Here is a 20,886-nt window from a genome sequence, read left to right as displayed (position 1 = left end):
ATCTGCATAGTGGAGGGTTGATAATGATAGGGTAGGGTAGCTGTGAGGATTAAATGAGATAATGTAGGAAAAGGTCTTTGAAGATTTTACCATCATCATCATTACAATGCCTACACGGCTGCCTTAGAATTCAAGGAACCGAACTGAATATTCTCTTAGATCTGAATCAGTAGCATTTTTCGAGTGGGGACAGGGAGGAGGACAGGACAGAGTTTCGTTTGGGAAAGTCACATTTGGGTAGGTGCAGAGGAGAGGCTGCTCTTGTTTACCCTGGCATTGATGACAGTTTTCCTTTCCTTTTAAGCATGATGACCGTGAAGGCGAAGGCAGTGAGAAGTGGGTGAGCCGGGGCCGGGGCCGAGGAGCCTTCCCTCGCGGTCGAGGCCGGTTCATGTTCCGGAAATCCAGCACCAGCCCCAAGTGGGCCCACGACAAATTCAGTGGGGAGGAAGGGGAGATTGAAGACGATGAGAGTGGGACAGAGAACCGAGAAGAGAAGGACAATTTACAGCCGACAACTGAGTAGTGGCCACTCTTGCTGGGAGCCCCTGCCCGAGGGAGAGAGGCGCCGGGAAGATGGCTGGTGAGGAGCTAAACAGAGGAGCCTCGAGAAGATTCTGAAAATCCCACCCCTACCCCCCACCAGCCATGCAAAATATCCTACAACTGCCGAAGAGCATCCTGGCGTCCCACCAGACAGAGGCAGCTGGCCTGGGGTCAGGCCCAGCTCTTGAGCAGAACACACCATGTTGGGCTTTAGCTACGTGTTTCTCGTTTATTGTTGGTGTGTGGGGTGGGGGCTGGGGTAGGGAGGGCAGAGCGATATAACTTGGATTTTGGTTTGTTCCCTGTTAGAAACCAACAGTTTTATTCTTCATTTCATTACATTTGGAGCTGAGGACTAATTTGATTTTCAGTCTCTTTATCCTTATTTTAAAAGCCCCCTCTTTTTTTTTTTTTTAGGCATATATAGTAACATTAGCAGAAAGATTTAATTTGGGCAACTTTTGATTCTTAAGAGAAAACAAAGCATGTGAATAAATATTGATGTGTTCACCTCAGTTTGGGACCAAACTGCGTGGGTCTGTGTTAAACTTGGTTTTGTATGTCGAGGAGGAGTTCAAGGCCTTTCTGACCACCTTGTGTTCCCCTTTCTGCGCAGCCATGTATCATGTGGTGTTACTCCTAACCACACCCCATGTGCGCACCTCCCCTCCCCCAATATTTTCTGATTTCTTGTGGGCTGGGCTTCCCCTTCTCCACCAGCAGCTCCAGTATCCCAAACTTTCTAGTCCTGCTGATCCTCTCAGCAACAGGGGTGGAAACTGGATGGCAGTTTCTGGTCTGTTTTCTAAGAAACTTCTGACTTCTATTATCTTTACAAATATAAGATGAGAAAATAATTTTTTCAATATTTTTTATTAATCTTTTTATAAAATGAAAAGAAACTCCTATGATCGATTAAGGAAGGTGGTTATGGCTGGGTGGTTTGTGGGGGTTTTTTTGTTTTGTGTTTTTTTCTTTTTCCTTTTTTTTTTTTTTAAACCTTAAGCTTTAAGTTGAAACATTCTCCGATGTCTGGGGGGAAAACATCCTCTTAAAATGGGTCCTTGTGCTTGCCTTCTGGGGAGGCGGTCCTGAGCAGGTGAATCACATGGCATTTATGCATATGTTATATGCGGACTGCACCCACCTTCCCCCCAGCCTTTGCCTCCTGGGTTGTTGATGCTACTTTCCCCTTACTTTGCTACATTTCTATAGTTAAGTTGGTTTTACTTGAATGATTCATGTTTGGGGGGGGAAAAAATGAAAATACCCTTAAAATTTGTTTCAACTCCTCCTGCAAATAAAAAAAAATAAATGAAGTGGCAGGTGTAAATGGCTCTGGTCATTGTCACCCTGAATGGGTGTGGGTGGGTGTGGTGGAGGGCAGGTGGTAGATGTCCCCCATAGCAGCCTCAGGGAACCAGAAAGATGAAATGTCTGGGGGGCTGGGCCCAGACTGTTGCAGCCCCATCCCCTCCAACTGCACACAAGATGGTTCTGGGAGGAGCCTCAGCCAATCTGTGTTGAGTAATAACTCCTCATTCCCATTCCAGTGATTTTGCTTCATATCCTGTTCCTTAGACACCCTAGGAGAACCAGATTTTTCCACTCTAGTGTCATTGTAAGCAAGGACTTTGGCTTCCAAAGCAGTGGGGCAGGGGTCAAGGGGTGTGGATGACAGGCTTGGCCTTCTGTGTGTTCACCACTAAGCAGGAAGATGATCTAAAAGCTAGCCCGGCCCACCTGGGACTGGCACTAACCTTTGCCAGCTCTGGCCTTGGCTGTAGGAAAGCACGAGTCTTGAAAGCTCCCAAAGTTGCCTTCCTGTCTTCCCCTGAGGAGAATCCCGAGGTGTTTCCTGAAACCAAGCTAGGCCCCAGTGGCCTGAAGAAAGGGTTTTTAAGCTCTTCCTCCTTGAAGGGACTACAGGGATGAATACACCTTCCAGGGAAAGCAGCAATAACTTTGTGCACACTGAGCAACCACCCACTCCACCCATCCAGGACCCGACTAAGAGCGGTTGCTGCCTGCTGGGGGCCCCACCCTGGTATGCTGTCTCGACTCCCATGCAGCTAAGAATCAGAGGGTAAGCCAGGGACGGCTGTGTGCCAGTGGCGAGTGGGAGACTCGGCCAAGGCTGGGATACGGAGGGGAGGTAGCTGGGCAGATAGCTTGTCGGGCAGCAGTGACCCCAGCACTGGCCAGAGGTCCTGGAGTCCTCACCCATAGTTGGGGCCGAGCCTGCCGATCCGGGCCGCCCCCTCCTACACCCACTCCCTGCACCAGAGCCCAACCTATGGGCTTGCGTCTCCGCCTCCTTGGCTTCACAATCTCGCGGCTAGTCCCACCCTACCTGGCCCCAGTACTCGGCTGCTAACGCTACCGCACCATCCACCCTGTTCGGCTCCGGAAGGAGCCCTGGAAGCCATGGGTATGTGCAGAGGGTTTGGGGTGGCTCTTCTGCCTGGAAATAGCATTAAAAGCCTACACCACTACTCCGCTCTCCCGCTGTCCACACTGGGTCCGGGACTCGCGCCAGGGCCAGTCAGCCCCTACTTGGGCTCTTCTGAACCGTGTGCCCGCGCCATCCTCCTCCCACAGAGGTGCTGGTCCTGGCCGGATATCGTGCGCAGAAGGAGGACGAGCTGAGCCTGGCGCCTGGTGACGTGATCCGGCAGGTGTGCAAGACGCCCGCACGGGGCTGGATGCGTGGAGAGCTGGGGGGCCGTTGTGGCCTCTTCCCGGAGTCCCTGGTGCAGGTGAGGTAGAGCCGAGCAGGAGGTCAGGCGGCGGTTCTCTGCGCGCTCCCCAGGATGCTGAGAGCCCCTCTCTCGGTGCGCTCTTTCGCAGGAGATCCCGGAGACCCTCCGCTCCTCTGGGGAGGCGGCGCCGAGACCGCGCTGTGCGCGCCGCCGAGGTGAGCGCTGGGGCACGTGGACGCGCGCGCGCGCGCGCGCTCGGAGCCTCAGCACCCAGGTTGTCCCCAACTCGCCTTGAAGGGCGAGGCTCTGGGCGGGGCTGCGAGGCCACGGCGCGACCCGTGATTGGTTCTCGAGTACAATGCTCCGCCCTGGGGTGGGGCCTGGACCAAGGGAGGGTGCGAGCGCGTCCTGCCCCTCCCCCAGCTCCGCGGACTGGAGCGTGAGGCTCAGGCTGCTTCACTCTCGACCGACACCAGGTCGCTCAGTCAAATTTCTGGGCCCCCGAAGATGGTGCAAAGCAAACTTCAACTACACACCGGAGCAGGCGGACGAGCTGCAGTTGCAAGCTGGGGAGATTGTGGAAGTGATAAAGGAGGTGAGGGGATGAGGTGATGAGAGGGGTTTGAGGGGAGACAATGGAATCTCTGAGTGAGGAGACATGGGGGCTGTGAGGTTGTGGGTGATGAAATTGATGAGGGGCACAGAAATGGGAAAGTGAGGGAGCAAGGGAGGAGAGGGGTCATCAGGCAGAATCGGTGTGAATCAGGGTTTAAGATTGCTAGGGAGACCCTTGGGGCAGAACCAGATGCCCCTGCGTCCTCCCCCCTTCCCAGATTGAGGACGGCTGGTGGCTGGGGAAGAAGAACGGGCAGCTGGGAGCCTTCCCATCCAACTTTGTGGAGTTGCTGGACAGTGGGCCCCCAAGTGAGACCTGGACCCTGTGACCCCGTGAACCCCTGTGACCAGACTACAGTCTTCAGTGACCTGCCCCAGTGGCCTGAACCTGTGATCTGCACATCTTGCCCTATGACCCCTTTGACCTCTCCCATGACCTCAACTGCATTAGCACCCTCCCTAACCTCACTATCCCCCACCAGGCCTTGGCAATCCAGACATCCCTTCAGTCATCCTTGGCCCCCAGCGGCCTCCCAAGGTAAAGTGGGTGGAGTGGGCAAAGAGTTGTTGGTGAGTTCCTCTTAGGAGGCTGGAGGCTCAGCTTGGTCCTTGCCCTGCCCCCACTAGCTGAGCAGCCTGACCTATGACAGCCCTCCAGACTACCTGCAGACAGGTGAGCACCCCGCCAAAGGGCCCCTCAAAATCCTCTTCCCCAAACCCCTGTGACTTGCGGGAGGGGGTGCCCAGGTAGGCTGATGGAGGAGGGAGCCTATGACTTGTTTGGGGAGGGGATTTGGCTTCAGTGAACTGAACTCCCCTCAGTCTCCTACCCCGAGACCTACAGGGTCCTGTTTGACTACCATCCTGAGGCCCCAGACGAGTTGGCGCTTCGGAGGGGCGATGAGGTGAAAGTGCTGAGGAAGGTGTGCAAGGCACAGGGAGGGCACGGGGACGGGGGATGTTGAGAGGGTGGGCTTAGGGAGGGGAGGAGCTTGGGGGTCTGGCTCATCTCCCCACGACCTCTTGCTCTCCCAGGTCACAGAGGATAAGGGCTGGTGGGAAGGAGAGTCTCAAGGCAGAAGAGGACTTTTCCCAGATAACTTTGTGCTCCCACCTCCCCCAGTGAGTACGGAGCCAGGCACCCTGGTGGCAAGGGGCAGGCCACTCTGGACAAAGTTGAGGGTGGTGGCACTCGCTGGACACAGCTGGAGGGCCACCCACAAGCGAGGGTGGACCTAGAAGTGTGAGGGCTCCTCTTCCGATTCTGACACTTTTTTCTGCGTAGATCAAGAAGCTGGTCCCACGGAAAGTGGTATCTCAGGAATCAGGTGGGTGCCCGGGAAGCCTGGGACTGGGGAGTGATCTCTGGGAGGCCCACCAGTCCAGGTGCTCACAGACACCCATAGCTTCCCAGTGGTCCAGTGCACACCCTCAGGAGGTACCCTCATGGGTTAAAGGCCTGGTAGGAATGTGTGGTGGGTCAGTGTTAGGACTGTGTCACTTCGTGTGTGTTACTACGTTCCTCTTCCTCTGTCCTGAGCATGTGGCTATCATTCTCATCAAGGACCGTGTTTACGTTTGTTTCATTTTGTGAGGAAATGTATGGATCGGTATATCTGGGTCTTTGAGACTTTGTGTTCAGGTATCTATCAAGTGAGTCAGAGAATAGCTCTGTTTATGTGTCAGTGTATCTGTGGGATGTGTCTTTATGTTTTAATGTAATGCACACAATCCAAAAATATACGTAACGTATGTGTTTTAAAACTTAACAACGAACACCCCTGGTCGGTCACCCAAACCCAAGAACTAGAATTGCCGGTGGTTTGTGTATTCCTCTTTCCCTTCTGCTCCTCTCCCCACATCAGAGGTAACCAGTAACCACTATCCTGAATTTTTAGTAATTCCCTGGAGTTTTTAGGTGTATTCACTTATGTTATGTGCCTAAACAAGGTATCATTTAATATAGTTTTGTTTTGAGTTGTATAAAAATGGTATCATACGTTTATGGTTTTCTTGTTTCTAGTCAATATTATGTTTCTAAAACTCACATCCATGTTGTGTGTAGATGCAGTTTATTTATTTTTCTTTTCTTTTTAAATATTTATCTGGCTGCTCCAGGTCTTTGTGAGGCACTCGGGATCTTCAGTCTTCACTGTGGCATGCAGGATCTTTTAGATCCCGCGTGCGAACTCTTAGTTGCGGCAGGTGGGATCCAGTTGCCTGACCAAGGATCGAACCTCGGCCCCCTGCTTTGGGAGCACGGAGTCTTAGCCACTAGGGACCACTAGGGAAGTCCCTGTAATTCATTTGTTTTTCCGTGTTGTTCACTATTCCTTGCAGGAATTACCGCAGTTTGTGTATCTGGTCTATTCCTGGTTGGACGTTTTCACTGTTTTTAGTTTTCACTCTTATAAACGGTGCTGCCATAAACACTGGCTCCCAGTGTGCAGGCATAATGTTTCTCTACATATGGAGTGGTGCTCCTAGATAGCAGGGTATGTGAATAGTCAACTTTTATGAGGTAAAGTCACATTGGTTTCCAAAGGACTTGTACACTTCACTCCACCCCTGGTGTATGAGAGCATACTGATCCAAACCCTCTTAAACGGTTGCTATTATCAGATTTCATTATTTTTGTGAATCTGGCACAAAACAGCATCTCATTGTGGACTTCATTTGTATTTCCCTGGTTAGTGATAGCTGTTGAGTTCTTTATATATTCTGATTATGGGATGTACATGTTATAGATAGTTTCAGTTTATGGCTTTTCTTTTTTTTTTTAATGAATAGGAGTTGTAAATTAAAAAAGCTTTTTTGAAGTAAGGTGATTTACAATATTATATTAGTTTCCGGTATACAACATAGTGATTCAAAATTTTTACCTCTTTTACTCCATTTAAAGTTATTGTAAAATATTGGCTATATTTTACAATAATAATAAATCCTTGAAGTGAAAGTCGCTCAGTCGTGTCCGACTCTTTGCGACCCCATGCACTATACAGTTCGTGGAATTCTCTAGGCCAAAATACTGGAGTGGGTAGCCTTTTCCTTCTCCAGGGGATCTTCCCAACCCAGGGACCGAACCCACGTCTCCCACATTGCAGGTAGATTCTTTACCAGCTGAGCCACGAGGGGAGCCCAAGAATATTGGAGTGTGCAGCCTATCCCTTCTCCAGCGGATTTTCTGGACCCAAGAATCAAACTGGGGTCTCCTGCATTGCAGGTGGATTCTTTACCAACTGAGCTTTCAGGGAAGCCCAATAAATCCTTACAGCTATTCAATAATAAATCCTTATAGCTTATTTATCTATATATCATTTTTAAAAGTTAGATTCCTCATATGATCTAATTTTTAGTTTTAATTTAATTTTATGGTCAGTCATATGAATGACATATGGTATTTGTCTTTCTCTGTCTTCACTTAGCACGACAATCTCTAGGTCCATCCATGTCGCTGCAAATAGCATTATTTTGTTCTTCTTTATGGCCGAGTAATATTCCATTGTGTATATATACCACATCTTCTTATCCATTCCTCTGTAAATGGACATTTAGGTTGCTAGGAGTAATTTCAATGCACATATATCAATCTTATCTTTAATGATTAGTAGGTGTTTTTCTTGTTTAAGAAATCCCTTCATGCCTGAAGTTCAGAAAGACAGTCATTTATATTTTCTTTAAAACTTGTAAAGGGTTGCTTTTCATTGTTAAGTGCTTTTATCTATGTAGCATTGATTTTAGTGAGTGATCCAATTATACGTTTTTCCATATAGACTATCACTTGTTCTGGCACTATATATTATTTCTGCATGTGAGTTTTATTGTGTTTTTTTGAAAATTAGATATCCCGTTTATTCCTGGGCTGTAGAAATATGTTGAATCTGTAAATCCTCAATACTTTTCTATGAAGACAGTCAATTTGATCTGTGAGTAATGACAGTTTGGCTCTATTCATTTCTTACAACCTTTTAGATTTCATTTTCTTATTTTACTTTAGTGGCTAGGATTGTGATACAGTATTGAATAGAAATAGTAATACTGAATATCATTACTATGTTTCTGATTTTAAATGAAATGCTTCAAACTGTTTCCCTTTCACAATGATATTTGATGCTTAGATCTTTTGTAAGTGTGTTTTTGTCTGATTAAGGAAGATCCTATTTCTTTTACTTGGAATTTTTATCAAAAGTGGGTATCAAATTCTCCATTGTTTATGTGAATGATTTGAAATGATTAAATGGGTTTTCTTCTTTAATTTGTCGATGTAAAGATATTTGTAGGATTTTCTAATACTAAATCACCCTTATATTCCAGGGGTGAATTCATATTGGTCATGGTTTATTTTTTTTTATATGCTATTGGGATACCGTCTCAGTTTTTTTTTCCCCCTTCAGATTTTTGCATTTATTTTTACTGTCTTCATCTGATTATCAGTACTATACTGGCCCCTGAATGAGTTAAAGAATATACTTTTTTAAACCAATTATTTGTTTATTTTTGGCTGCACTGGGTCTTCATTGCAGCACATGGGCCCTTTGTTGCTGTGTGTGGGTTTTCTCTAGTTGTGGCGAGCAAGGGTTACTCTCCAGATGTGGTGTACGGGCTTCTCATTGCAGTGGCTTTTCTTGCTGCAGAGCTCAGGCTCAGTAGCTGTGGCACACGGGTCTAGTTGTCCCACAGCATGTGGGATCTTCCCAGGCCAGGACTTGAACCCATGTCCCCTGCATCAGCAGGCAGATTCTTAATCCCTGGACCACAAAGGAAATCCCAAGGAATATACTTTTTTTTTTCCTTATCTTTAAATATCTATCAGATCTTACATAAGATGGGAATCGCCTTTCTCTGAAAGCTGATAAAATTTGCTTGTAGATTCATCTGGTCCTGTTCTCTTCTGTTATGAGAAAATTTTAAACTACTTCAGTTTTTTTATAGTTATAAGCAAGTCTGGCTTCTGGCTAAAATTCTTTTTTTCTTCCCTTCCCCACTTTCTGGCTTAAAGGAACAGAAATAGCTCACATTTTCAGAAGTTGGAAACCCACAATCAGGATGTTGACATGGTCGTGTTCTCTGTGAAGGGTCTGGGGGAAGAATCTTTCCTTGCTTCTTCTTAGCTTCCAGCGGTCTGTGGCTTGTAGATGCACTGGTCTGTTCTCTGTCTCGGTCTTCGTAAGGTCTTCTGCCCTGTGTGTCTCTGTCCAAATTTCCCTCTGCTAATAAGGATACCAGTCACTGGGTTAGGGTCCACCCTAACCTAGTATGACCTCCTCATAACTTTCTTACATCTACAAAGACCCCTTTACAACTGTTCTTTAGAGGACTTTGCTTTGGATCTCAGAGGGAGAAGAAACTTCACACCTTAGGAGATGTACACAAGAAGCCTTCTGTTTCCTGCTTCCTGGGTAACCATGGTTGACCAAAAATCTCGTGAAAGTTCTTGAGTCGGTTCTAGTGAGTTATATGTTCAAATTATCCATTTAATCAATATTTTCTAATCATTTATATGATGTTTTTCATAATATTCTTATAATCTTTTTAATCTCATCTGTATCTGTAGTTACATCTTTTCTTCATTTCTAATAGTGTTTATTTTTTCCTTTCTCTTTTCTTATTCAATCTCTTGTTAGTATATTCTTATTCAGTCTCCTGTTACTATATTCTTATTCAGTCTCCTGTTACAATATTCAAATACTTTAAAAAAAAATTCTAACCATTTTTAAGTGTACAGTAGTGTTAACTATATGCACATTGTTTTGCAAAAGATCTCTAGAAATTACCTTTGTTTTTTAACTCAGTTTGCGATTCTTTTTGTTTGGTGATATATTGACGAGTTTAGACTACATTAATCATAATTATTTTAAAATATTTTTCAATGATTCTTTTATTTTTTTCATGTTTCATTTTTTTCATTTTTCTGAAATTTGCACTTTATATTTATTATTTTAGTGATTGCTCTTGAAATTTACCAGATGTATTTAACTTTACAAGTCTGAATTCAAAGTCTTAACCTTTCTCCTGAACAAAACCTCCAACTATTGTTTTTTAATTATTTCTCCTTTCAATTCTGTAAGTCTTTTGTTTTATATATATTTGAGGATTTGTTTTTAGGCACATGTACATTTGTAATTATCTCTTCCTGATGTATTCACCTGCTTATCATTATAACTCCCCCTCTTTGTCTTCAGTAATTTTTCTTGTCTCAAAGCTTGTTCTGTCTGATATTAACATTTTGGTACTATTATGGTTACTATTCGTGTGATATATCTTTCTCCAATCTTTTATTGTCAACCTGTTTGTGTCTTTAAATCTGTTGTCCACAGTATGTAGTTGGATCTTGTTTTTTTAATTCAGTCTGACATTCTCTGCCTTTAAATTGGGGTGTTTAGGTCAGGAGTTAGCAAATTGTGGTTTATGGGCCAAATCTAGCCTGTCATCTTTTGGGGGGCACATGGGTGAACAGCTTTACTAAGATAAACTCACGTACAGTTCACTCCTTCGAGTGTGCAGTTCAGTGGTGTTTGGTATAGTCATAGTTGTGCAACATCACCCACTGTACTTTAAAAGTTATATATATGTTTGGCTGTGTCGGGCCTTGGTGTGGGATGCAGGATCTTCGATCTTTGTTACGGCATGTGGACCTTTAGTTGCACCCACAGCTCTTAATTGTGGCATGTGGGATCTCCTTCCATGACCAGGGATCAAACCCAGGCTGCCTGCATTGGGTGTGCAGAGTCTTAACCCTTGGACCACAAGGGAGGTCCCACCGGCTATACTGTTTAGCCATTATCCCATCAGTTTCCCCATTCTCCCCTCCCCATCCCAAGACAACCACTAATCTTTGTCTTGATAGATCTGCCTCCATTTCATATACATGATATCATATCATATATGGTCTTTCTAATGGGCTTCTTTCACCTAGAATAATATTTTCAAGTTTCATCCATTTTGTAGTATGTATGTAGTTCATTCCTTTTTATTGCCTAATAATTCTTTTTTAAAAATTATTTGTTTTTTTGGCTTCCCAAGGTCTTAGTTGTGGCACACAGGATATTTTAGTTGCAGCATGTGGGATCTAGTTCCCTGATCAAGGATCAAACCTGGGCCCCTGTACTGGCAGATGGATTCTCATCCACTGTGCCACCAGGGAAGTCCGGGCTATGAACTTTTGTGTACAATATTTTCTGTGGATATGCTTCCATTTCTCTTGGGTATATACCAGTGAAAGAAATTCTTCCAGGGGAAGATCCCCTGGAGAAGGGAATGGCAACCTACTCCAGTATTCTTGCCTGGAGAATTCCATGGACAGAGGAGCCTGGTCAGCTACAGTCCATGGAGTCACAAAGAGTTGGACACAACTGAGCAACTAACACACACACACACACACACACACACACGACCTATTTTTAACTTTGAGAAGAACTGGCAGGCTGTTTTCCAAAGTGACTACCATTTTATATTCCCGCTGGTAGTGTATGAGGGCTCCAGTTTCTCCACATTCATACCAATACTTGTTATTATCTGTCTTTTGATTGTAACTATCCTAGTGGATGTGAAATGCTATTTCATTGTGGTCTTGCTTTGCATTTCTCTGAAAGCTAATGATGTGGAGTATCTTTTCCTGTTTATTGGCTACATGTATACCTTCTTTTGAAGAAATGGTCCTTTGCCCAATTTTTAGTTGGGTTGGCTTTTTACTATTGAATTGTGGGAGTTCTTTATATTTTCTAGGTAAAAGTCCCTGATGATGTATGATTTGCAAGTATTTCCCCCCATTCTTTGGGTTGGCTTTTCACTTTCTTGATGGTGTTCTTTGATGCACAAAAGTTTAAAATTTTTTTGAAGTCACACTACCCATTTTTTCTTTGGTTGCTGCGCTTTGGGTGTCATAGCAGTGAAACCAATGCCAAATCCAAAGTTGCACACCATATTGATTGAGTGCTCTTCAACCATGGCAGTGAAGCTGCTGACCTTTCTCTGTCCCACCCTGTAGAACGGCCGCATGGACCAAGGCAGCAGGGACTGGGGGAAGGAAGGGAGCAGGCAAGAACACCATGAGGCACAAATACTTCTCAGATTATTTTACACCTTTGGTCAGTATCCCAGTGCTGAAATGGTGGTTTATCACTTTTAATCCAGCTTTATAGTTGCTATGTGGGGAGAGGGTTTATCTACCATCTACCTCACTCAGCCATAGTCAAACCCTGCTTCTGTTACCCATTCCTTTTAACACTGCTTTCAAATTTTCACTCCTTGTCTCATTCTACTTCTGGTTTACTAATTCTCTCTCTAGCTTTTATCTAGGTTTAATCTGCTGTTTAACCTATACATTGCATTTTATTTCACAAATACTAACTCATTCCTTTTAACATCGTTTTCAAATCTTCACTCCTTGTCTCATTCTACTTCTAGTTACTAATTCTCTCTCTAGTTTTTATCTAGGTTTGATCCGCTGTTGAACCTATACACTGCATTTTATTTCACAAATGCTATTTTTCATCTCTAGTAGTTCAGAACTCTTTTTTTCTCTCCCCCAAAAATCTGCTTGTTTATGCCTAATGGTCCTTTTCTTGCATGCTCGCCCTTTATTTCTTCAGATATATTATGCATGACTGCGCTGTGTTCCCTTCCTGACACTTCCAGTATCTGCTGTGTGTTGCGTCTGCTGACTCCTGCTCTCAGTGGTCTGCCATCTCGTGTGTTTTAGGATCTTTGTATACGATCCCAATCTGTGGGAGTCTGGCATGTAGGGAAAAAACTTGCAGAGAGGACTTGCTTTTACTCCTGCCAGTAGCCAGAGGGCACCAACCAGCAGCGACTACTGCAGTCCTCCGGAAGAAGGTGGTGCTAGGTTCTCGCTGCTCTGTGGCTACCGGGCTGTGGGCCTATGATGAGCCAAGGGAGCAATACCCGGGCCACCTGCTCCTCACAGTTCCCAGGCTCTGTAGCCACAAAGTAGGCCTGCTCTCTCACTTCCTTTCTGGCCCCAGTTCCTCCCTTTCTTGTGGATTTCTCCTACCTCTCTTATGTCCAGTGGTGCCTTAAAATTGTATCCAAAAGCAGGATATAATTGCTGTCTAGTGGGAGGGTCCCACAGAACACCTAACCGGCCACACTACAAGAAGCTGGAGTCGGTTAACATTTCCTGAGCATTTGACTGTATGCCAGCCACTAAGCACCTCACAGGTTGTCACTCAGACCTCACAGAACCCTACCAGATGGGTATTCTTGTTATCCATGTTTTATGGGTGAGGACACAGGGCACAGAAAGGTTAAGTTACCGGCCAGGTTCCCACCCATCTGGCAAGTAATAGAGCAGGAATTCCAAGCCTGCTGTCTGGCTGTAGGAGCCATGCTCTCGCCCACTGCGACCCATTATTGGGGGATTCTGTTTGTATCTGGGTGTGATACCATGTGTGTAAGTCAGCTTCAGCATGCATGCATGTGCCCGGGTGGCTGTTTCTGTAGATGTGGAGGTGAATGTCACTTGTGCGACTGCCTTCAGATGCTGACTTCTCCGTGTGGCCTTCCCTGATCGCCCTATTTAAAATTATACACGCCCCCCCTACTTATTCTTCCTCAGTACAACTAATAAATCTCTGGCATGCGTGCTAAGTTGCTTCAGTTGTGTCCAACTCTTTGCAGCCTTATGGGCTATAGCCCACCAGGCTCCTCTGTCCATGGGCTTCTCCAAGCAAGGATACTGGAGCCCTCCTCCAGGGGATCTTTCAGACCCAGGGATCAAACCTGTGTTTCTTTCATCTGCATTGGCAGGTGGGTTCTTTACCATTAATGCCTCCTGGGAAGCCCAATAACTATCTAACGCACTACATAGTTTATTTTTTTTTTTAATATTGATTTGTTTGGCTGTATCTGGTCTTAGTTGTGGGATGTGAGATCTTCCTTTTGTCATGTGAGATCTTTCGTTGCAGCACACGGGCTCTAGAGCGCAGGCTCAGTAGTTGTGGCACGCGGGTTTAGTTGCTCCGCAGCATGTGGGATCTTAGTTCCTCGACCAGGGATCGAACCTGTGTCCCCTGCATTGCAAGGGGGATTCTTAAGCACTGGACCACCAGGGAAGTCCCCACAGTTTACTGCTTTTGTTTGTGTCGGTTTCTCCAGTAGAACGCGGGCCCTCTCTGGCTGCTGTGGGGCAAGCACACCGTAGGCAGGGTGGGTGCAGCCCGTGCCCAGGTTGGAGGCTGCTGCAGTAGTTCTCGTGAAGATGGTGTGACTTGATCTAGAGAGCATAGTCATGGAGGTGAGGATGTGTGGCTGGATTCAGGGTGTGTTTAGAACAGACAGGACTTACTGATGGTTTGTGCGTGCAGCAAAAAGGAATAAAGGTGTCGAGGGGGACGCCTCACTTTGTCATCTGAGTGAGTGGGCGAGTGGGTGAGATGGGGGACACTGGGAAAGGGCCAGATTCCGAGGGCAAGGAGGTTGAGAAGCCAGAGGTTAGCTCTGCTAAGTGTGTGATGCTAAGTGGAAATACTGCGAGGCCGATCGGGTATGAGTCTGGAGTCCAGGGAAGAGGAAGGGACTAGAGCTGAAAATCTGGCAGTTGTTGGCTTATTGATGATAATTAGACTCATAAGACTGGATGAAGTCTCCTAGGGAGTAGACATGATAGAGAAGACAGAGAAGGGAGTGTGGACTGGAAGTGGAGTGGCTGTTGCCGTGTCCAGGAAGCAGAAGAGTCTGAACCAGCTGTGGGCACTAAGCTGAGTACAAGTTGTAGAAAAGCATGGATTAAAAATCGGTGGGATTTGGAGCCGTCTCCCCACAAAGCCTCCCTGACAACTCTTTGGGGTGTTCCTGGGTGGTCAGTGTCCCCAGAGCTCCCAGCAGCCAGTCAAATATGATTCATCTCCTGTTACTAGTCCCTGCACAGCACAGGACAGGGTCAGTGACTCTTAGATGAAAGCAATGAGTGAGTGAACAAATGTCCCTCTCCCCTCCTAGCTCCTATTAAGGAACCCAAAAAGATGGTGCCCAAAACAGTCCTCCCTACAGCCAAGAAGCTGGTGACAGCTCCCACTGAGCCCAGCAAAACCAAGTAAGGAGCGGGGTATGGGGGAAGGAGGATACGAAAGAAATACTGCTCCCTGCCCCCAGCCCCGGGTCTGATGGGGATGTGTTTCAGGCCATCTTGGACACCCAGCGAAGACAGTCAGAAGCGCCCCTCTCGAAACTCCAGTAAGTCTCACTGCCTCCCTGAAGTGGGGTGAGCCCTGGGGTGGTTGTGCTAAGGGGACAGAGATGGGGAGCGGCTTGGGGTCTAAGTAGGCCTGGATTCCTGAGAGTCTGCTCTCACAGGCTCCAACAGCAGTTTCCAGCCTGGCAGAAAGCGATCTAAGATGCAGGCTTCCCAGCAACGCCCTGCAGCCAGTCAGGTGAGAGGCACGAGACCTGGGAGAGCAGGGATCCTAGACCTGGGAGAACGGGGATCCTAGATGGAGGCTGGTTCCCAGGGGTGTGGCCTGTGAGGGTGAAGGATCCCAGGCTGAGGGGAACCAGACTCAGACCATCAAGGTACCCATCCCTTGGCTGAGTCTGCACCCCCATCACTACAGGATGAAAAGCAGAGCCGCCTTACAAAGGGCCCTCGTGTGAATAAAACCCCAGTTCTGAACAAGACCTCCAGCCCAGAGAAGACACCAGTTCTGGATAGGGCCCCCAAACCAGAGAAGACCCCACCTCCAGATAAGACCCCTAGTCCAGAGAAGACTCTGTCTCCAGATAAGTCCCCTAACCCAGAGAAGACCCCACCTTCAGAAAAGATCCTCACTCCAGAGGAAACCCTAACTCCAGAGAAGGTCCCTACCCTAGAGGAGACCCCAACCCTGGAGGACAAGGCCCCCAGTCCAGACAGGGTCCTTTCTGTGCATGAGGCCCAGGTCCCAGAAGTCCTACTTGAAGAAGAGGCCGCTGGTCCAAAGGCCGCTCCGGGGGACGAGGCCCCCACCCTAGGCAAGGTCTTGACCCCGGAGCCTGTGGGAGCCAACACTCAGTCCCATGACTTCTCTCCGGAGGAAGACGCCCCGCCAAACGCCAGGTCTCTTGAGGCCAGTGAGGCTCAATCCCAAGAGGAGGTGCACATGCCAGAGGAGCCCCTCCTCGGCATGGTGAAACAGCCCCTGGAGAGGAGGGCCAGCTCCCCTCTCCAGTCCGAGTCCAACCCCAAGTCAGGGTCTGCGCCTGCCCTTGAGAAGGCCCACCCTCAGGAAGAGGCGACGACCCTCCTGGAGGAGGCACCAGCAAAGGCTGAGGCTGCCCCCAAAGAGGAGGAGTCTCCCAAAGAAGGGGTGCCCTCCAAAGAGGTAACCCCTGCTCAGAAGAATGCAGAGTCCCAAACGCCCCCCACCCTGCGCTCCTCGGCCCCGCCAAATCTCACAGACCGCAGAAGTGACGGAGACGACATGTTGAGGATAAAGGACCAGGTGGAGGCTTTAAGGAAGTCGCTGGAGCAGATGGGGGTGCAGCTGGAGTAAGTGGGGAGAGGTGCGGGGAGGCGAGGGGTGCGGGCTCTAGGCTTGCCCGGCCCACCCCTTCCCCTGGGTCTCCCATGTCCGCAGAAAGAAGCTAACTGACATCTGGGAGGAGCTGAAGAGCGAGAAGGAGAAGCGCCTACTGCTGGAGGTGGGTGGGGTGCGGGTCCCAGGCGGGGCGGGGCGGCGGTGGGCGGCTGGCCCTCCCCTGACGCCCTCTCTCCACTAGGTTCAGCTGAAGCAGAGGGACCGGGGCTCCATTCACGCGCAGACGCAGACGCACTGAGGGTGGGCCCGGGAGGGACTGCGGCGGGACCTGGAGCGAAGTCAGGCTCTGGCCACCCACGTCCTTGCACACGTCTTCGGAAAACGCCGGAAAGTAAACTCAGCAGAGTACGCGCGCCACGCCTCCCTGGTCCGTGCGGGGCGGGGCCTGCGCGGCGGGGCGGGCGCTCGCGCTCGCGTTCTCTGCCGTCCGCATTCCTGGCAGTAGCTCGCGGGCACATCTGGCCAACATGTGGCTCCCATTACCGTTCCCAAGGCCTGCGCACGGCTATTTTTATCCACCGGATGGCCGGGGGAGGGTGTCTCCTACGGACGCCAGCTCCCCCCAACGCTGGAGAAATGGCAGGCAGTAGGGGCCCTGGAGGGTTCGGGGATCTGCCCGCGGGCCGGATTCCGGAATCCAGCTGTGCGCCAGGGGAGGGGCCGGGCCGGCCTGCTCTCCAGCCCAGACCCCTCCCAATTGGTCTCACTGCCCTTTCAGAGGGACTCATAGGAATGCAGTGACGGACACGCACTCCACGGTCCAGCTCAGGCACACTTGGTTACACTGGGGGTAATAGCGCCTTAGCGTCAAGGTCAGGGTCCCGAGGCCTTGTATGCATGTGTGTGTGTAGAGACAGGGGCGACCTGTACCCAGGCGTTTCCCGGTAAGGAATGCAGTTTAAGGAATGCGGTTGATTTGTGTGCGTGTGTCTGTGGGTGCAGCAGGCGTGTGTTTTTGCCATGTGTGAACTGAATGCAAGCATGTGTGCCGAGGTGTGAGTTGCATGGAAGGAGGTGGGCAGCCTGGTAGAGGGATCTCAACCCTAGGGCCCCCGACATGGCAAGAGCCTGGGGGTTATTAGAAGCAAAGGTAACAGAGGGAGACTAAGTCACTGAGAATGCAGCTTTCATTGGTCACGTCACCTCTTAACCGTCCCCCAGAGAGGGGATGAGGACCCAGCGTCCTACCCTACCCCCAGGGCGTTCTGGCTGGACAAGGGAAGGGTGTGTCCCAGAGGGCCAGAATCCAGGCCCGATAGCACCAGGGGAGCCGTGGGGGCGGGCCCTCCATAGCACCGTGGGCAGGGGCAGTCCAAAGGTCCTGGGGCAGCTCCGAGCCCCTACGCATGTCCTGGATGCTGAGCACCTTGCAGCGCGAGTGGGGCCGGTCAGTAATAGTGCATGCGGCCCAGGGTGCCCGTGCCCGTGGGGCTGGGCCCCAGCGTGCCAGTGCCCAGCAGGTCCGGCTGTCCGGTGCGCCAGATCTCTCGAAGAATCCGTTCCCGTTCCTCCAGCCGCTGTGCCCGCTCCAGCTCCTCCGCGGAAGTGAAGACATTGACGCTCAGGGGCCCGTCGGGCTCCGTGGACAGCTCGGGGCCCGGCAGCGTGTCGTCGGGGCCCAGCCGCGTCACCGTGTCCTCCTCGTCGTCGTCCTCCTCCTCCTCGTCATCCTCGGCCTCCAGGGTGCTGCTGCGGAGGTCCCGGCGCGGGGCGGGGCCGCGGGGCCGCGGGCGGGGTGCACAGGAGATGCTGATGACTAGCAGGCACAGGGTGAGGAGCAGCCCAAAGCAGACGCCCAGCACGAAGTAGAGGCCAAAGCTCTCAGGGTTAGCTGGGGGTCAGAGGGCAGAAGTCATGGAGGGGGCCTGATGCGCGGGGGTCATTCCATCTCGAAAAGACTCCAGGTTCTAAGTTGGGGGGGGCAAAGACAGCACCCCCTATTTGAAGGACCTTAGTAGCCACCATTGGGCAGTCGGGGGAGTGAGGATGGCGGTGGGTGGGAGTAAGTAACTGGCTAAGCGCGGGGAGCGGGGGTGGGGGGGTGGGTGGGGGTAGGGTATAGTCAGTGGCGGGAAGGATGGGGTGGAGGGGGGCCTGATGGGGCGGGGAGGGGTCCGTGTCTCGGGGTCTGCCCTCACCGCGGATGTGCGCGTAGGCCGCCAGGCTGTTGCTGAGCAACTCCATGTCCCTTCGAGGGGCATCCATGCTTCTTTGGGGGCGCAGCTCCCCTGTCAGCCTGCGAGGTCAGTAAGGTCAGATCCTTCGCCCTCTCTAGAGCCGACCGTGTCCCCGCTTCCTCCTCGGGGCAGCTCCGCTCCCTGGAAGGGCAGCCCCAGCCAGGTTCCACCCAGGAGAGAGCGGCTTCCTAACTTCCTTGCAGACTTGGGCCCTGGCTGGGGGTGGGGGTGGGGGGGTTGTCCTTCCTCGGGCGCGGGCGCCCCAACAACCTAAGGGACCGGGGAGTGAACCGCAGGAGGCTCCGCCTCCTAGTGGGGTCCCCAAAAGAAGCCTGCTTTTGCCGTCCGAGAAGCGCGATGGAGGAGGGAGACGCGGGCGCCTTCCCACTCCCTGGGCGGGCTCCGGGAAGGGAAGCCGCCTCCCTCTTCCATCCCGCCCGCCCCGTGGGGATCCCCCGGCCCGGAGGTCGGGGCTCACTCACCGTCAACGCCCCGCTTCCCTGCTGCCCGGCCCCGGCGCGTCCAGCGGCCGCAGACACCCGGGGCCCGGCCGCTCCCGCCCCGTCCGGTCCCGGCCGCCCGCCCGCCTGTCCTCCCGGCTCGGCTCCCAGGCCGCAGCAGCGCGGGCCGGACTCGGGCTGATGGATCGGCCGGCGGAAAGTTTCCTCCGAGGAAAGAGGAGGGACGGGACGGGGCGGGGCGGGGCGGGGCGGGGCGGGGGAGGCGGGGAGGAAAAGGGCCGGGAGAGGAAGGGGAGAGGAGGGTGAAGTGAGGGGGGCGGCCTGAGGGGCCGTCTGCTCCCCCACAGGAAACCGCTGGGGAGGCGGGTTGCAGGGACCCGCCCCCAGGCTGCTAATAACAATAATGAGGATGGGGTTCTGCCGAGGTGCCAGGCAATGGGCTAAATCCTTTACAATATTTTTTTTTTTTCATTTAATCCTAACCCTATAACGTGGGGACCATTATCCTGGATAAGTCAGATGAGTCATGGAGAGACTAAATAGCTTTACCCCCATGGTCAGGATTTGAACCCACAGTTCTCTGACCCCGGGCTCTTAACCCCTTCCCTAAACCTTGCTCTTCCTCCCCGGAGGCCCCCTCACCCAGGGGAGACTGCCCCTTTCCCCAGTTCAGATGCCAGACCTCTCCCAGACGCTCTGCCACAATGTCCAGGGCCCGGGCTCTCCACCCCTCTTCTCAGAGCCCCCTCCACGAGTGTGTCCAGCTGGCCCAGCTCTGGTCGTGCAGGATTAATGAATGTTGGACTATGGCATCAAGCCAGACCCAGGCCAGCCTTGCAGAGCCCAGCCCAGGGCTTCTGCTGGCCCCTGTGCCCTTCTGCCACCAGAGCACAGGGCAGAGGTGTGTTTGGCTCTGGGCTAAACCTGCTGGTGCATGTGCATGCATTTCCACCCAGGCTCGGGGCTCGTGCCTGCAACATGTGTGTGATCAGCATGCGGCCAGGTCTTCTTCCTGCCCAGACTCCCAGGCCCCCCCTTTCAGGCCCCCCTTCCTGTGCTGGGCCTGGGGTGAGGGGGAGGCCTTCTTGGCAGGAGCCTTAGAGAGGAGGAGGGAAGGAAGGGGGGAGAGGAAATTGCAGACATAGCTGAAGGCACAGCCTGAGGCCTTAGGGCCAGGGACCCCCCTTTCTGTCCAGGCTGGAGACCCCCGCTCCCAGTCCTGAGTCTGGGTTCAAGCAGAGGGCAGATCTGGTTGGGAAAAGAACTAGGATGACTACCATGGGGGAGGGGAGAGGGGCTTTTGGTGTCTCTGTGACTGTTTAGTCTGTTCTATGAGTGTGTGTGGAGGTATGTCTGCCTATGTTTGTATATCTGTGTCTATTTTCGTGTTGTATCTGCCTGAGCACTTTTGTGGGGTTGAGTATGTCTGTGTATCAGTCCATTCAGCCGCTGGTCAACAAACGCTAATTGGTCTGCTTAGCGCTTCCTAGTAATGGGCTTCAGCAGTAAACAGCAGGGACGCAAATCTTGGCTCTCTTGGAGCTGCCACTAAGGCAGAGAGACAGACAATACGCAGGGAAGATGGTCGTGGGTGCTGCTGAGTGCTCAGAGGGCGATGGAGTGGGGCGGTGGGGTGAAGAACACCTGAGGCAGCTCTCGCACATGACATGGGGAGAGGCTTGAATCCTGAAGAAGGGGCAGCTGAGCTGAGGTCTGCAGGAGGGTGTCGGGCAGGAAAAAGGCTGAGGGCCCCCGAGGTAGGAGTGTCTGGCCTCACCTTGCTCCTGGGGTCACAAGGGAGGGTGAGGGGGTGATTGTGAAGGGGCTGGCAGGCCTGAGGAGGCGCTTGGAT

At 50.8% G+C, this 20,886-nt stretch overlaps 3 protein-coding genes across 10 annotated transcripts in view; 2 read left to right on the top strand and 1 right to left on the bottom strand.

Moving 5' to 3' along the window:
• The window catches only part of THRAP3 (thyroid hormone receptor associated protein 3), a 71,697-nt gene extending 70,636 nt beyond the window's left edge, over positions 1 to 1,061 (top strand). For all 6 annotated transcript variants that reach the window (XM_061412483.1, XM_061412482.1, XM_061412480.1 and 3 more), the window contains one exon: positions 305 to 1,061. In XM_061412483.1, coding sequence (XP_061268467.1) covers positions 305 to 526 — 222 coding nt within the window. In that variant the 3' untranslated portion in view covers positions 527 to 1,061. The remainder of the gene's footprint in view (positions 1 to 304) is intronic.
• An 814-nt stretch (positions 1,062 to 1,875) lies between these two features.
• On the top strand, positions 1,876 to 16,749 carry SH3D21 (SH3 domain containing 21). Of its 2 annotated transcripts, XM_061412495.1 has the most exons (16): positions 1,876 to 2,977; positions 3,148 to 3,305; positions 3,397 to 3,463; positions 3,725 to 3,843; positions 4,082 to 4,172; positions 4,346 to 4,401; positions 4,491 to 4,536; positions 4,686 to 4,786; positions 4,899 to 4,985; positions 5,149 to 5,191; positions 14,823 to 14,916; positions 15,004 to 15,056; positions 15,177 to 15,253; positions 15,434 to 16,347; positions 16,436 to 16,499; positions 16,578 to 16,749. In XM_061412495.1, exons 1-16 carry the CDS (start codon positions 2,974 to 2,976, stop codon positions 16,632 to 16,634), a joined length of 2,031 nt encoding a protein of 676 aa, XP_061268479.1. In that variant the 5' UTR covers positions 1,876 to 2,973; the 3' UTR covers positions 16,635 to 16,749. The 2 variants fall into 2 exon arrangements, with proteins under 2 accessions (XP_061268479.1, XP_061268480.1); XM_061412496.1 differs by lacking the exons at positions 1,876 to 2,977; positions 4,082 to 4,172 and having other exon boundaries at positions 3,230 to 3,463.
• A 756-nt stretch (positions 16,750 to 17,505) lies between these two features.
• Positions 17,506 to 19,874, bottom strand: EVA1B (eva-1 homolog B). Of its 2 annotated transcripts, none has more exons than XM_061412506.1 (3): positions 19,717 to 19,874; positions 18,535 to 18,632; positions 17,506 to 18,227 (listed from the first exon to the last, which is right to left on the bottom strand). In XM_061412506.1, the coding sequence occupies exons 2-3, from the start codon at positions 18,599 to 18,601 to the stop codon at positions 17,785 to 17,787; spliced, it is 510 nt and encodes a 169-aa protein (XP_061268490.1). In that variant the 5' UTR covers positions 18,602 to 18,632; positions 19,717 to 19,874; the 3' UTR covers positions 17,506 to 17,784. The 2 variants fall into 2 exon arrangements, with proteins under 2 accessions (XP_061268490.1, XP_061268489.1); XM_061412505.1 differs by lacking the exon at positions 19,717 to 19,874 and adding an exon at positions 19,056 to 19,268.
• Between the last annotated feature and the right edge of the window lie 1,012 nt (positions 19,875 to 20,886).

This window comes from Bos javanicus, chromosome 3 (genome assembly GCF_032452875.1).
Source record: "Bos javanicus breed banteng chromosome 3, ARS-OSU_banteng_1.0, whole genome shotgun sequence".
In the NCBI taxonomy this organism is placed as follows: Eukaryota; Metazoa; Chordata; class Mammalia; order Artiodactyla; family Bovidae; genus Bos; species Bos javanicus.
The sequence above is the reverse complement of the archived record's forward strand: the minus strand, read 5'-3'. Positions and strand labels throughout refer to the sequence as shown.